This window comes from Meles meles, chromosome 1 (assembly GCF_922984935.1).
Source record: "Meles meles chromosome 1, mMelMel3.1 paternal haplotype, whole genome shotgun sequence".
Taxonomy (NCBI): Eukaryota; Metazoa; Chordata; class Mammalia; order Carnivora; family Mustelidae; genus Meles; species Meles meles.
In genome coordinates this window covers 151,262,607-151,278,448 of record NC_060066.1, presented here as the reverse complement: position 1 = coordinate 151,278,448, position 15,842 = coordinate 151,262,607, and the positions used below count along the sequence as shown (strand labels likewise).

General features: G+C 39.0%; 2 protein-coding genes across 16 annotated transcripts in view; one reads left to right on the top strand and one right to left on the bottom strand.

Moving 5' to 3' along the window:
* FUBP1 (far upstream element binding protein 1) overlaps positions 1–2,805 on the bottom strand; it is a 33,797-nt gene extending 30,992 nt beyond the window's left edge. For 8 of the 14 annotated variants that reach the window (XM_046008938.1, XM_046008864.1, XM_046008855.1 and 5 more), the window contains exon 1: positions 2,588–2,804. In XM_046008938.1, the coding sequence (XP_045864894.1) occupies positions 2,588–2,707 (120 nt within the window). In that variant the 5' untranslated portion in view covers positions 2,708–2,804. Of the gene's footprint in view, positions 1–2,587 lie in introns of all 14 variants that reach the window. The other 6 variants (XR_006818735.1, XM_046008842.1, XM_046008823.1 and 3 more) reach the window with 2 other exon arrangements.
* A 253-nt stretch (positions 2,806–3,058) lies between these two features.
* Positions 3,059–15,842, top strand: part of DNAJB4 (DnaJ heat shock protein family (Hsp40) member B4) — a 44,729-nt gene continuing 31,945 nt past the window's right edge. For both annotated transcript variants that reach the window (XM_046008979.1, XM_046008970.1), the window contains exon 1: positions 3,059–3,308. The gene's annotated coding sequence lies outside the window, so the exon portion shown is untranslated. The remainder of the gene's footprint in view (positions 3,309–15,842) is intronic.

Genomic DNA, 15,842 nt, shown 5'->3' with positions numbered 1-15,842 from the left:
GTGATCACCAAACTCCTAACCAAAGAATCCCAACCCACCCTTTAGAGTTACAGCTTGAAATACACAAATAGAAATCTCTCCAGTGTACCGGCTGGAAACCCTAAACTAGAGAAGCAATCTGGTGCCCCTGTGCTGAATTTAGCTCAGAGAGTATTTAAAAATCTGGAAATTACATATTAAAAAATAAGCCATTGGAATTCTCTGGGAAAATGATCGAGCAATTTGGTCTAAATTACCAGACGGCAAAATGAGCTAGGCAGTAACCACTTGTCCTGCATTAACAAAGAACCGTCCAGTTAAAAAAAGCCAAGAGCATCCCCGTTAGTACACAGCTCTGAGGGCAAGAAGCTGTTCTTACACCTCTTCCTTCCAAGAGCACAGCATAATACGCTGGACAAAGAAAAGAAGGTTAGAGGAAGATTTTGGAAATATAATCCAGCATGCTTTTAATATAGATAAGGAAAAAGTAGTTCAGATATTAACCTAACTTGTTTCTTCAGTCCAAGTACTCCTCCCTGTATTCCATTTATATATCAGACAAGCAGCTACAACTGACATATAGAGGCATCTTCAAATATAATCAGAAGGGGAAATTCAAATCAAAAGCTAAATTTAGGAATCTCAGGCTTAAGATCAATTCTGTAAAGAGACAATCAAATTATTACAGCAAGACATCTATAAAGAATCATATCATTACAACAAGAGCATTGAGGCAGCTGACCTATTGGCATAAAAAGAGAGTACAGGAAATCCACAGTTTGAGGGCAATTTCTATATTTAAAAAAGCCATCTAACATAATCAGAAAATTACAGCTTAGCCAAATAATTAAGTCCAATTTTAATTAAAGCATGGCAACCCAAGGCCTTTCAGAAGTTGTATTCATCTGTACTCACCTCAATTTCCACCCTCTTCCCCAACCAACATTATCCTCCAGTGACTTCATTCCTGGGTTCCTGTCATTCCAAAACCCTCATACCTTTGCACATGCTGCTTCTTTTTTCCACTGATCAAACTTTCACTCATTCTTTAATGCCTTGCTTAAAATATCAGTCCTTTGGCAGTTAGGCACCCCACTCTTTGGTGTTGTGTACAGTGCCTGACTCACAGCAGGAACTCTATAAATGTTTACAAAACAAGTGGATAAATTAACGGTGCCCATTTTTGTCTACTCCTCTCTGAATGCATTAATCAGATATTACTATTCATTTGCATTTGGTTCCTTGATTGTATCATCACTTCCTAGAAGGCAGAAATACAATTCACACAGTAAAAAAATCTCTAGTATCTAAGTTCAGTGTGTAGCACAAATTAATTCAATACACTGGTCAAATAAAGTAATGCAGGTGAGTCCTTCAACCAATCTAATAATAACCCTCTAACAGTTTATGTCATTATATAAATGTTTCAGTCGCTATTACAAAAACGTTCAGATGAAAGAAAATTCAGGTGAAAAATTACACAATTAGTATTAATGGTGACTTTGACTATTTCTGGTCATACACAACTATAGGTAAGTTTAATTATATGTTCACATTATAAAAATAAGAGCCATTTGTTACATTATTACAGAGTTTACACATTGACTCAAATGATGCTTTGAAGCAAGTGGAGAGTGAAAAAGGTTAACAAAGTTAACTAACGCAAACAAAACATTCCACAAAATTAGTTTCTGATTCCCGTTCGCTTAACGCTATAATCTAAAAATGTCGTAACTAGAATAAATTATTTTGCTTACATACAACTCCATACCAACATCACACACTTTATGTTATAGTTATGTTAAGGGACTATCTAATAAAGTTCCAATTAAGCCTTCAAATTTCCTGGAGTAATTCCCCCCCCCCGGTTTGGGAAAGAACTGCCTTCAGGGCAAATGTACGCACCTACGTAATACAAAGAAGTCTGGTCAGTTTACGACTCTGAACAGAGAGGCAGATTCAAACTGAAACTCGGATATAATGGGCCTGAAGCCATTTTGAGAAGTAAGAGGAAAGGGCTGGTACAACACACTGACATATAAATCCTGCTCTGAGGAAAGATTCTAACATGGGATACTAGTGCTCTCTTCCTTGTAGATGTGAAAGTGAATGATACAGGAAGATTAATTTTGAGACAGCCCGAATGAGCTGGAAGCTGTAAAGACTGCTGTACTGACACATCCCTCCCTTATCACGGTTCCTGAGGACAGACCCTAGTCCTCTCCCAAACTCATTACCAGAACCTTCCATACTATTGTTTAAAAACTACGCGCGCTTTATCCCACCGAAAATATTCAATCTGAATAAAAGAAAATGCCACGCTAACTCCTCAGTGAAAGAAGCGCGACTGCCGCAGAAGCGAAAGACCTAAAGCCACCTATGCGTAACACGCGTTGGGGTTCTAACTGGCTTAGACGCCAAGATACACAAAACTGAGCTCCGGCCTCCGAACTGTATTACCAACGTGGGGAACCATAAGTCTCCTTACATTTCAGAGCCCGGAAGGGCACTTCTTTCCTCTTCCTCATGCGCGAAGAAGTAGCGGCCTACTCAGCCAGCGGCCAATTACCAAGAGCGTTCGGGATCCCGCCGCGCGGTCCAGACTTACCTGCCGTGCTCTCTGCAGCGCATCTTTGAAAGCATCGTTAACTCCCCCACCACCACCGCCGCCGCCTCCACCACCAGCTGAGCCAGAAGAAGGTGGAGGCACTGTTGAGTAGTCTGCCATGCCTACGCTACAGTGGCCGCTGCCGCTTCTTCGCAGACACCTTCCCTCAGCCAACTGCTAAGAAAGAAAGAAAATGGCGGCCGTCGAGCCTGTATTACATTCTTGTGCGACCATCGTGCCGTAAAGGGGCGGAGACTGAAAGGAGAAAATCTCGCGATGTTTTCAGGCAACGACCTGGTGTGGCGGCTGGGGCTAAAAAAAACAAGGAGAGGCCAAAGGATGTCGCGAGACTTGTGTTTAAGGTCTCGCGAGAGTGGAGTTTATTTTGGCGCCTCCTCTGCGCGCATTCTCCTGTTGAGACTGTGTTGCTTTTACTTCCGGGGTGGTGGGTGCCACCGGCGCGGCGACCCCGGCAAGAAAGGGTGGTTGGTTTTTATTGGTTGCAGACTCCGGGAGGGACTGTGGGTGAATTTCGCGCCTAGGGTCATTCTCTGTATCCGAGGGAAAGAGGGTAACGTCGACAGGCGTAAGGACGACGCTACAGTATCTCGAGAGCGCTGCGACCCGGAGTGTGCCTGGGAGAAGGGCGCCCGGGACGCCACGCGGAGATGTTTCTGAAAACGCCTTCCCGGCCCGGCGGGATCTCGTCCTGATTTTCAGGGTAGTAAAGTGTCCCTGTATTTTACTTATAGATTGGCAGATGTGTTTTATCACAAGTGGAGATGAATTCAGGCTTGAGGCCTCTCAGTTCTCTAGCTGATTTCGGTATTTTTGTGTAATGTGGATGAGGCTGTGAAATTATAACTGCCCTTTTCCTTTTAAAAACGTGATTGTTCCTAAAGTTCCGTTGTAACTACACTTAGTAACCTAGTATGTGTCCAGGGCCAGTTTTATTGAGGTCATCTTAAAGTTAACAAAAACATCATTTTTTGACCAAAATCGACTTTGTGGCTTCCGGAAGTTCCTGTAGTTTCTTTAAGAACCCAAATGTAACGAACGTCATGTTCTGAATTGCCATCCAGGGCTGGATAACTTGTGTGTGTGTTTTATGTCATCTACTTCAGTTATCAAGTAATTTCAGACCTTCCCAAGCATTTGGTGGCACATAATTTACTCCAGTACTACTAGTGGCTTCAGACTCATTTGGATGCTTTACGAATCTTATTTAGGAGTTGATCAAAGTGATAATTTTTTTTTTCTCCAAAATTCCCTTGTTTTTAGATAACAAAGACCGAGGTAAAATGAACTTTACCAATTTTGGCATTTTATGTTTTGTGAGTTAGGTCTAAAAATACTTTTCCCATTGCTAGTCATAAGAGTAATTGGAAGAAATGTGTGTTGTGGTCTTCCTGATAATTACGGTTAATGTGTCCACTTGTTCAAGGGCCCAAGTAAGATAACTAGACACACATGCATGTAGCTGCAGGTGGGCGGACATTTTCCTCCAATGAAGCTTTTCCTACGGTCTTAACCATTTATAGCTCTGATTATCTTCTTCAGTGTTAGTACCTATCCCTTTAGGTTTGCAGGGGTGAGGATATGTATTTGGAAAAGTAGCAAATGTATTGGACTACAGATTTAAGTATAACTGGGGGGAAAAAAGACTAAAAGCATTTTGGGTGGTGTTACTAAACAATTTTTTCAGTTCTGTTTTGAGAAACTATGTCTAGCAAATGACATTAATCAACTGATTTGTTTTATTTATTAGACATATACCAATCAGTCCTTCTGATCAACATAATGTTAACCATAGAGTGATATGATTCACCTGCAAACAAACTTTATTTCAGACAATTTTAGTTGTCTCTAAATGTGCAAAGTAAAGCCTTTCATCTGTATTTTATTTGTAGACTCTCCTGGAACCAGGGTGAGGAGCTGGAATCAGTTTAGATTAGGATTTCTAATCTAACTTAACTTCAACACTGTTGACAGTGTTTAACCAGATAATTATGTTTGGAAATACCACTGTGTATTTCCATTTAGCACCATTCTTAGCCTCTACCCATGGATGCTAATAACATAACACCCCCCCACACACACATACACACCACCACACACACTCAGTTGTGGCAGTCAAAAACATCTCCAGACATTTCTGATGTCCCCTGGTAGGCAAAATCATCCTATATTGAGAACCACTGGTCAGCCTTAATTCCTGCCCCTGCCTCTCCATTGGGAAAACCTATTTACCATACTTCTGTGGTACATTCCAAATTCTATTAATTTCCATTTCCACTACTCCCAAGTTACCATCACTTAGTCCTGGACTGTAATAGTATTCTACTTGGTTTTTCTGCTTCCACCCTTAAATGTCCATAATTTGCTTTTTTAAATGGTGAAATTATAAAAATATGTAATATACGTGTAAGTTCTGAAAAGTAACAAGGATCCATTACCAATACTTTTGAAGTTCAAGCCTCTATCCGATTATATTACAATTTTTTCTTCATATAGTGGCTTGAATGATTTCTTTCTCTAAAACAAATCAGATCATCTCACCTTTGTCTTCCTATTACACTTTTTAAAAGATTTATTTCGGAGAAAGCCTGTATAGTGGGGGTGGGCATAAGGGCAGAGGGAGAAGGAGAGAAGACTCCTCACTGAGTAGGGAGCCTGACAGGGCTCCATCTCACAACCCTGAGATCATGACCTGAGCTGAAACAAAGTTGAACACCTAACCGATTGAACCACTGAGGCGCCTCAAGTATTGCACTTTAAAATCCTGTCTCCTGGAGTGGTGTAAGGGCTCCATATGACCGGGCCACTGTCTCTAAACACTCCTCACTTTCATTTTTCACTGACCTTGCTGTCCAAGATACTTCCTGCCTTTGGGATTTTATGTTTGCTTTTTTCTTCTGCCTGGCCTGGATGCTTTTATAGACTTTCACGTGGATGGTTTGTCCTCATCATTCAAGGCTCTGTTCAGATGTCACCTCCTTAGGCCATCTCTGACCTCTAGCTGTGCCATTCTGCAATCAATATCCCATTACCATTTTATAGCATTTATCTGAAATTATGTTCTATGTGTTTACTTGTTTATTGTTTCTTTTCCTTTAGTGTAAACTGGAGAACAAGGACTGTCTATTTACCATTGACCAGTCCCTAATGCCTAGTCAACATTCTAGACATTTGTTAAAAGTGCATACTGAAAAAAATCTGCCTCTGCATTTTAGTTGTGTGTGGCCTTGGGCAAGTAACTTAGTCTCTATGTCTCAGATTTCTATTGATGATCATAACTTCCTTTACTGTCCTCAAATGAGGTATCTGTGAGTTCTTCAGAAAACAGAAAGTGCTATGCAAATGGAAACTAGTAATAAACTTGTAATTTGGCTTCTGGCATTTTATAATCAAGAAAGGATAATCTGGGTACATTTTTTGGATTGCAGTTATGTTGAAATCTTAGTTTTGGTAAAATCCAGGAACCTGCAAGAACAGCTGAATTGTGGGAAAACTAACCAGTGAATTTTGATTAGGCTGTGTGAGTTCTCAATCTCAGAGCCATTTGTACTTTTCTGGTTACTTTTAAAATTGATGAGATCAGGCTTTTCTTCGCTAAATTCATTCCCTTTTACAATGTAAATTTCTTAAAAGTGGATGTACCGTAGCTAATAATCTAAAATTGGCTTATGATGCTTTGATATTTGGCTGAATCATATTTTATAGTCAGACTCTTACCACAGAAATTGGTATTTCATATTTTATCCTTAGGATAAAGCAAAAGTTGGTGTTTTGAACTTCCAGAAGTATAGTAGGGAGCATTTAGATATACCAGATAACAGAGTGAGAAGATAAGCAAATGCAATAAAAGTTGAGCTGTTAAATGCACTGGCAAGTTTCTTATTTTACCTTCTGACTTACTGGTTACCAAATGACTACATGGTTTTTTTCTTAGCACAGTTTCCACTTTGGATTTGTTAAATCTGTGAAATATTAACAGATTCTTATTTTTAGCTTTTGGAGAAAAGTCCATTATGCCACCCCCCCCTATCCATTATGGCTTTTTAACAGGCATTTTTTTTTTTTTTTTTAAGATTTATTTATTTTAGAGAGGGAGAGAGTCCCAACAGACTTGCTGCTGAGCACAGAGCCTAACAAGGGACTCCCATCTCACAACCCTGAGATCATGACCTGAGCTGAAACTAAGAGTGGGATGCATAACTGACTGTGCCCCTTAACAGGCATCTTAAAGTGACGGAATTGTACAGGCTTCCTGCCTCAACTTTCTATGGATCACCTACCTCCTAACAACTTTTAGCCAGAAGGATCTGAAAACTACATGCTATCTACTGTGTGTCATTTAAACTAGGCCAGTATTTCCTCAGTACATAGTTAAAACAAATTCAGATTAGATGTGAGGAGGGAAGTGGCCACTTCAAATTAAATAGTTCAGGATGTCGTTAGGGTGTTTGATCATTAGGTTGGTTTTTGGTTTAATGACTTTTATATCCCTTTTGACTGAGTTTTTAGAATTCTATTTCAGACTGAGGTGTGAATGGAAGCAGGATATATTAGCATTTTATTTTTTAAAGATTTTATTTATTTTTGCGAGAAAAATAAATTTATTTATTTTAAGAGAGAGCATGTGAGCACATGAGTTGGGGGAAGGGGCAGAGGGAGAACTGGACTCTCCGCCTAGCAGGGAGCCTGATTTGGGACTTGATCCTAGGACCCTGGGATCATGGTCTGAGCAGAAGGCAGTCACTTAACCAACTGAGCCACGCAGGCACCCATATATTAGCATTTTAGAGAACCGAGTTAATACAAATTAACTTTGGAACATTTTGGAAAACAACAGTTTGACCAGTGTCTGAAACTGGAGGTAGCCCCAGATAGTGGAAAGGACTCTGGGCTAGGTCCAAGAGGATATGTGTTCAGGTATGACCCATGTGCCCTTTGGTAAGTCACACAACTTCTTCCTTTTACCAGTGTACCAAAAAGAGAGGGCAATTTAATCTGTTTCTGAAAAGTAGCCAACAGTAAAGGATAATAAAAGGTCTTATGTTTTTACACTGTAACTTCTGTTTTACCTTTCAGAAGTTAATAATACTATCATCTCATGCTCAGTTATTAGAGATTTCTTCTCTGATTTGGTTGCCAAATTTGATAGTGTGTCCTGATTGAAGGGCTGTAAGTAGACTGAAGAATACTAGCATATTGTTTAAGATCATTGATTTGCCCTAAATCTAGACTTTTTTATTATCTTTGTCATTCTCACTTACCCATAACTCGCAGAGCTCCCTTTTTGTCAGGTACACTTCCCACCTCTTCCATTTTACTATTGCCTGGTAATTTCCATTTTAACAGAAAGCCTGTCGAGAACTCTAAAAATTCAGGGATTCTTAGTTGTTGTCATGTACTACATCATGACAATAGTAGCATAGTATCACTTATTGTTTGTTTGGAATTCCCCACTAGATTGTAAGGTTCATGACAGTAAAGGTTATGTCTTTTTCTGTGTCTTTACTGCATAGCACACTCATAGCAGTAGCTAATAATGGCTAGTGCTATATACTGGACACTGTTCTAAGTGCTTTGTCTGTAATTCATTTATTCTTACAGTGGCTCTATGAGGTGCTTATTAAAATCTCTTTTGCTGGGGTACAGGTAAGTTAACTAACTTGCCCAAGGTCACATATTAGTAAGTGTTAGTGATCTGAACCCAGGTGACCTGTGTTGAAAGAATGGAAGAATCTATAAAAAAATCAAGTAATGAAGTGGATCTCTGTAGTTTTCTATGGTGTGGTTCACAACTTAGTATTTCTTTTTTTTTTTTTTTTCCCCACAACTTAGTATTTCTTACTTGGATTTTAAAAATACATGGATTTGTTTTTATTGAGATGTATGCCAAAGTTCTTCATGAGAACCAGGTCTTAATGTAAGGTAATAAAAATATTACTTACAAAATTAAAGAACCCGGGGCGCCTGGGTGGCTCAGTGGTTTAAGCCGCTGCCTTCGGCTCAGGTCATGATCTCAGGGTCCTGGGATCGAGTCCCGCATCGGGCTCTCTGCTCGGCAGGGAGCCTGCTTCTCTCTCACTCTCTCTGCCTGCCTCTCTATCTACTTGTGATCTCTCTCTGTCAAATAAAGAAATAAAATTTAAAAAAAAAAAACAAAAAAACAAAATTAAAGAACCCATGTATTATATAAAAGGATAAAGGCTTGTTTTTCTGTGTTCATTGTATTGGATGAATTAGTAATATGCTTTACTAAAATTTATATATATATATAGTGCTTAGAGTGTATGTGTATACATACATATATATTTGGTATGATTAATATTATTTTTCAGATACATTGTTTAGGGGGTTTATGTGTTTGTAATCCACATCACAAACTAGATTGTAAGCCTCTTCAAGAAAAGAATAGGATTGCTTAATTTTAATTTTTCCTCTGTATTACCACAGAGCATCTATGATAGTGTTTGTACTGTTTGCATATTGGATTCCTCTACAAAATAGCCCACCTCCCAAAAAAAAGCATATCAGAAGTTTTAAAATCAGACTTTTGGGGCTCCTGGGTGGCTAAGTTGTTAAGCATCTGCCTTCAAGCTCAGGTCATGATTCCAGGGATCTGGAATCAAGCCCTGCATCGGGCTTCCTGCTCTGTGGGAAGCCTGCTTCTCCCACTCGCACCCCCCCTGCTTGTGCTCCCTCTCTCTCTGTCTCTGTCAAATAAATAAATAAAATCTTAAAAAAAAAATAAAATCAAATCAGACTCTTCAGAAAATTAAGAGTAGAATTCTGTATAATTTTTTAGAACAAGTAATGCTTGAGACAAAGGCTCATTCTGAAAATGAGATAAATTTTCTTTGCCCTTATTGAAGGTAGAAGGCATATATGGGGGAAAAGAGGGGCTTGCTAAGGTTCCTTCCCAACTTTACATGGTTCTTTAAATTTAATGAAAGAAGGACCATCCTACTGCATCATACACAGTGCCTCTTTGAATATATAAATCGTGTTTAGCTAGTTGTACGCATCTGTTGGCCGCCTGTGTGTAAGCAGGATCTGTCCTTTGACCAGGATTGTGGGAGATACAGCACAGCATCATAAAATATATAGGAAATTGAATCAATATTTAATGAAAAAAATTCAGAGCTACCTGCTCTTACTGATACACCATAATGCTCCGTTACTGTAGGGATAATGCTAGGTTGAAAATTTGGTTCTCCTGACAGTATATGTCTCAAAAAACTGGCTTTACCACCCAGTTCCTGAGTGCTTTTAGTTAATTCTATAGCATATATCCAAATAACTTATAATAAAGCTGGTATATAATGCTGTAGAATATAATATATAATAAAACTATAGAATGTATGTAATATATATGGTTTCATAATTTTTTGGACCTGTGAAATTATTTAAAAATTTTAATTCCACTGTAGTTAACAGTGTTACATAAGTTTTGTTAGTTTACTTTGAATTAGTCCTGTTCTTATTCCTTAGATGTATTTCCAGGTCTGTGTCTGCAGCTATCTTCAAGACTCATTTTGTGTGTTGCTTCAAAACCAAAATGTCTAAAATAAATTGATATATTTACTGTTCTTATTCTCCCTTTATTTTGTGGTCAAAACATGTTTCTTTTTTCTCTCCCTAATTGAATCATATATTTATACTTCAGTTCCTTTCACTTCTATTACATTTATCTTGTTCATTAAAATTTTAGCCAAATAAAGATCAAAATTAAAAATCATCTTTTTTCATTAACTTTAACCTGACTAACCAATTCCGTTGATCTTTTACTTAATTCAGTGCATTGATTACAGGGAGCTTTTTTTAAATGTTAAAGCTGAGCCCTGGCCCCCACTCCCAGAATCTTGATTTCGTTGGTCTGTATCTGTATGTGTAACAACTTTCTAAGTTGGTCCTTAAAGTGTAGCCCACACTTGAGAACCACTAAAGTAAAATCGCTCCATTAGACTTTTGCTAATTTTTGATGCCTTATAGTTTGTTCTCTAGTTATTATGGGCATATAGTCTAGAGAATTCAAGGTCTAGAAGCATCTTCTGTTTTTGAGCCCTATCAAGTTTTTGTTGATCCAGGCTAGGACAGTGTTCCTTAAACAAGAGTATGTTTGAGAAAAACCCTGCATTATCTGGGGTGTTTATTAAAAATGTGGATACTTGGGCCCCACCTGGGCCTAATGAAACTTGTTTTAGGAAATTTACATCTCTTTTACTTAAAAAAAAAATAGGCATCGTAGTTGATTCTTATGCTTATCAGTCTGAAAACTGCCCTCTTATGCAAAAAGTTTACTAATTACAGAATTTAGCTTAATTATATTTTGTTTCCCCAGTTAGACTAGTACATGTTCTGAGCACAGAGATCTTGTTCTCTCCCCTTTTCTCTCGTATAAAAGAGGGCTGGATCTTACTTACTCTTTGGTTTGAAGTGTAGCTTATGTTGGTAAAGTTGTGTTGTTGTTGTTGTTGTTTTTTTAAGATCTTGTTTATTTGGCAGAGAGAGGGAGGAGAGCAAGAACAAGCAGGGAGCCTGACATGGGGTTCGATCCCAGGACCCTAAGATCACGACCCGAGCCAAAGGCAGACACCTAACCCGCTGAGCCACCCAGGCACCCCATGTTGGTAAAATCTTAATATCAAATTGAATTGTTATCATAGTTACCACTTCCCTGCAAAGTTAGAATTCAAATTGTTAAATACGTCGTTATAAATATTGGGGGCTTTTGAGGCTATCTAACATGGAAAAGAAGATTCACTCAACTTCTTAGGATAGCAGACTTGGAAAGACCTTGAAGATCATCTAATCTGTTTCTCTCATTTTATGGTGGAGGAAATTGTGACCTGGATTGCTTGAGAGCCATGCACAAAGTGACAAGATTAATTGCTGTGTCAACACTAGACTCCTAACCCAGTGCTCTTTATTTCATCAAAGAACTCTGAAGCAGCAGTGATTCGGTTAAATTTCAGTTGGAGGTTTTCTGCTTCTTAGGTACAAGGGAAAGACGAATCTTTGCAGAACCAAAAACATCTTGATTTTTATAATCAGGGCATCTACCTTTACAACATTCATATTTTGAAATAGATTATTGAAAGAGGATCTTTGCCAATGAAAAAAATCCTTAACTGAAGATGGGTGGGTATGAGAGGTAAAGCCCACTTGGCATACGGTTTTGTTGTTGTTTTTTAGTGGAACTTTGCTTCTCTGTCCTGACATTTTCATGTCTCTATTTATAGCAGTGATCTCTTTGGAATTTGCCTTCTGATTCTGTTTGTCCTTTTATGTTGCTTCATATTAAGTGATATTCTCACTTCACTTTTGTTAAAATATATTTGAAAGGACTTGAAAAGAAGTAATTAAAATTTTTAAAAGCAGCACCTGAAATTGTCATTTTTCTTTGATTTACATAGTCTTTTTTTATAACAGGTCATCTAATTGTAGTACCTAGTGCTACAAATACTAATTTTTCAAGATAGAATGGTAGTTTATTTTTTAAATTTAAGATCATATGAAGCCTACAATAAATTTCTTTGGTCCAGGACAGATAATGCTTTTAGATTCTTAACAACCTTGCTCTTTAAGGATGTACTTTGATATAAGTGAAGACCGAGAGATTTTTACTTAGATCCTTTTTTTTTTCAATAAAGATTTTATTTGACAGAGATCACAAGTAGGCAGAGAGGTAGGCGGGGGCGGGGGGGGAGGCTCCCCCCTGAGCAGAGAGCCCAATCCCAGGACCCTGGGATCATGACCTGAGCTGAAGGCAGAGGATTTAACCCACTGAGCCACCCAGGTGCCCCTTACTTAGATCCTTTAAAATGGTAAACTCCTTAAGGGTTGGAACCGTTTTATTTACCTTTGTGATTGACATAATACCTCCAGTAGGTGCTTATTTATTCGGTTCAGTAAAAATGCTGGACATTGTTCTAAGTGCTGGAGATATAGTAGCGAACAAAATAGACACGTAGGCCTACCCTCATGGAGCTTATTCTAGGGAGTTAATGTTGAATAAAACCATGAATCACTGCAAAGACTCCATCTTTGTTTTCAGATAGTTCTTTGGATCGGTCTAACAAAGAATATCTAATATTTGAGCCCCATGTTGGGTGTAGAGATTACTTAAAAATAAAATCTTTTAAAAAAACTAGTTTATTAAGCAAGTGTTGAAGAGTTGGAAGAAATTTAATGATCAGATAATTCATTAAACGTTTACTTCCGAGTGTGCATATATAAAATTATGTGAAATACATAATTGCCGGTTACTGTCATGCCGATTCTCATTCATTTGTGTGCTGTGTGCAACCCTGTGTAAGGACCCCAGTTGCTAGCCAAGCCACAACCAGGGAACTTCATCTCAAATCAGATCCTACTGAGTGTCTTTAACTATGCTGGCCAGAAACTCCATATTCACCAAAGTTCTAGTTGTTTACTTGTTTGTCTGTTCTTAACACCAAAGTGTGAGCTCCACAGGGCACCCTGTGTGTTTTAGTTGGCACTGAATCCCAAGTACACAAAATAGCAAGTTACATAGTGAGTGTTAGTAAATATTAACCAATCAGTCCCTGAGTACTCCAAATACAATTAATTCCCTTTCATTGGTACAAGCTACATCTAGTCTTCAGACTACTCAAAAACTAAAAATCTTCAATTCTAATATTCTTTTTTTTTTTAAAGATTTTATTTATTTATTTGACAGACAGATCAGAAGTAGGGAGAGGCAGGCAGAGAGGGGGAGAAGCAGGCTCCCTGCTGAGCAGAGAGCCCGATGCGGGGCTCGATCCCAGGACCCTGGGATCATGACCTGAGCCGAAGGCAGTGGCTTAACCAACTGAGCCACCCAGGCACCCCCAATTCTAATATTCTTAAGAAGAGCTCTTTTCACTTTATCTTGTTTACTAATATACTCCGCAACTTGATACTTCCCTTTTCAATCTCGATTACTTACAGGCCTTGGTTTGCCAGTCACTTTGAGAATTCCCAACTTCTGTTCCCCATGTCTTTCAGTAGTGTCCACTCTTCAAATTCACAACTCTTAATCAATTAAAATAGATACTGGAGCTAGATGAGCTTCAATTCACCATTGTTACCTAAGTGCTAGGTTATTTAACCTTTCCAACTTTAAACTTTAATTTAGAGTTTCAATTTGTTCATTTGTGTTTAAATGTATATATTTTTAAATTAAACTCTGTGCCCAATGTGGGGCTCAAACTCATGATCCTAAGATCAAGAGTCACATGCTTTATTGACTGAGACAGCCAGGCACCCCCCGAGTTTCAGTTTGTTTTTGATACCCTAAGCATTGGTATGAAAATGAAAAATGAGATTATTGTAATCAGATGCTATTTCCCATAAGTAATGAAAACCAATATTAAATAATAACCAAAAAATCCAGGCACAGAGTGACCCTACGGCTGGTTGAGTTATAGCTCAGCAATACATGAGATACCCATGTTTTTTTCGTCTTTGCCCTCTGCCATCCTCAGCATAATGCACCTGATGATTGCATAAGGGTTGCCATGGTTCCCAGTGTTATGCAGTCATAACTGTAAAGTGGAAGAAGAGAGTTTCTTGTCTTCAAAAGCAAGGAAACCTTTCTACTACCCCCCTCCCCTGGACACCAGTCGGACTAACCTTGTGCTGACCAAAGCTGACTCACAGGCTTACTCTAGCAAGTACCATACTTGGTTTTGAATAATTAAGATTCATTTCCTGGGGATAAGGGAGAGGACCCCACCTTCCTAGTAATAGTTACTACTAATGCATTTGTGAATCTTAGAACTCTATCCTTGGAACTTCTTTTCCCCATCTGCATTCACTCTATCTCTAACCTCGAGGTTATTTTTGTTTCTTTTTTTTTAAGATTTTATTTATTTGATGGAGAGAGATCACAAGTAGGCAGAGAGGCAGGCAGAGAGAGAGGGGGAAGCAGTCTCCCCGCTGAGGAGAGAGCGCAACGCAGGGCTCCATCCCAGGACCCTGAGATCATGACCTGAGCCAAAGGCAAAGGCTTAACCCACTGAGCCACCCAGGCGCCCTCTAACTTTTATCTTCTGTCTGGACTGCTTCTATGAATACTAGACTCATATATCCAACTGCCTATTAGATACTACCATTCGTGAGTTTATTAAACTTAATAAGCATCTTAAACTTAAAATGTCCAATATTGAACTCCCCAATTCCCCACCCCTCAGCTCTTCTATCTTCCTATATTTGTCAATAGCAACTTTGTTCTTTCCGTTTGCTGATGCTGAAAAATCTCGTGTTACTGATTTCCTTCACATCCCACATTTGATTCATCAGGAAGTCCTATTGACTCTACCTTTAAAATAAATAACACCTCCACTGTTACATCATTGTCCAAACCACCTGAATTATTTGGTCTTCCGTCATTGCCCACCATACTTTCCCACTCTTTTCTTAACATAGAAACCAAAGCAATCCTGTCATTCTGCATAAAACTCTCCAATGGCTTCTCATCTTCCATTGATACAAATCAAAGTCTTTAGCAGCCTACAAGACTCTACACCATCTAGCCCCCTTATTATTTCTCTGTCCCTACCCCCATCATTCTGACACAGCTGCACCTCAAAGATGCCTGGCATTCTCTCACCTCCAGACTTTTGTACTTTTCATGCTTTATTTTTCCTTCTTTCTGGTATCAACCCATACATATATACATAGCTTTCTCCCTTTCCTCTTTCAGGTCATAGTACAAATGTCATTTTCTCTCTGAAGCCATTTCTGCCCACCCCATCTAAAATTTTAATTCTTTTCTTTTCCTTAGCTCCTACGACCATCTAACATTGCATAGAGTAGTTTTTTAAAAAATATTTTTAATTACTAAATCTTTATAGGCATGCCTGGGTGGCTCAGTTAAGTGGCTGACTCTTGGTTTCAGCACAGGTCATGATGTCAGGGTCCTGGGATTAAGCCGAGTGGGGCTCCATGCTCTGCAGAGTCTGCTAGAGATTCTCTTCCTCTCCTTCTCTCTCTCCCTCTCCTCCTGCCCCTTCCTCTGCTCGCACATACTTGCTTTCTCTCTGTCTCTCAAATAAAAAGATATTTAGAAAACATCTTTTTAGGAATGCCTGGGTGGCTCAGAGTTAAGCATCTGCCTTTGGCTAGGGTGGTGATCCCAGTGTCCTGGGATAGAGTCCTGCACTGGGCTCCTTGCTCAGCAGGGAGCCTCCTTCTCCCTCTGCCTGTCACTGCTGTTCTCCCTGCTTGTGAGCTCTCT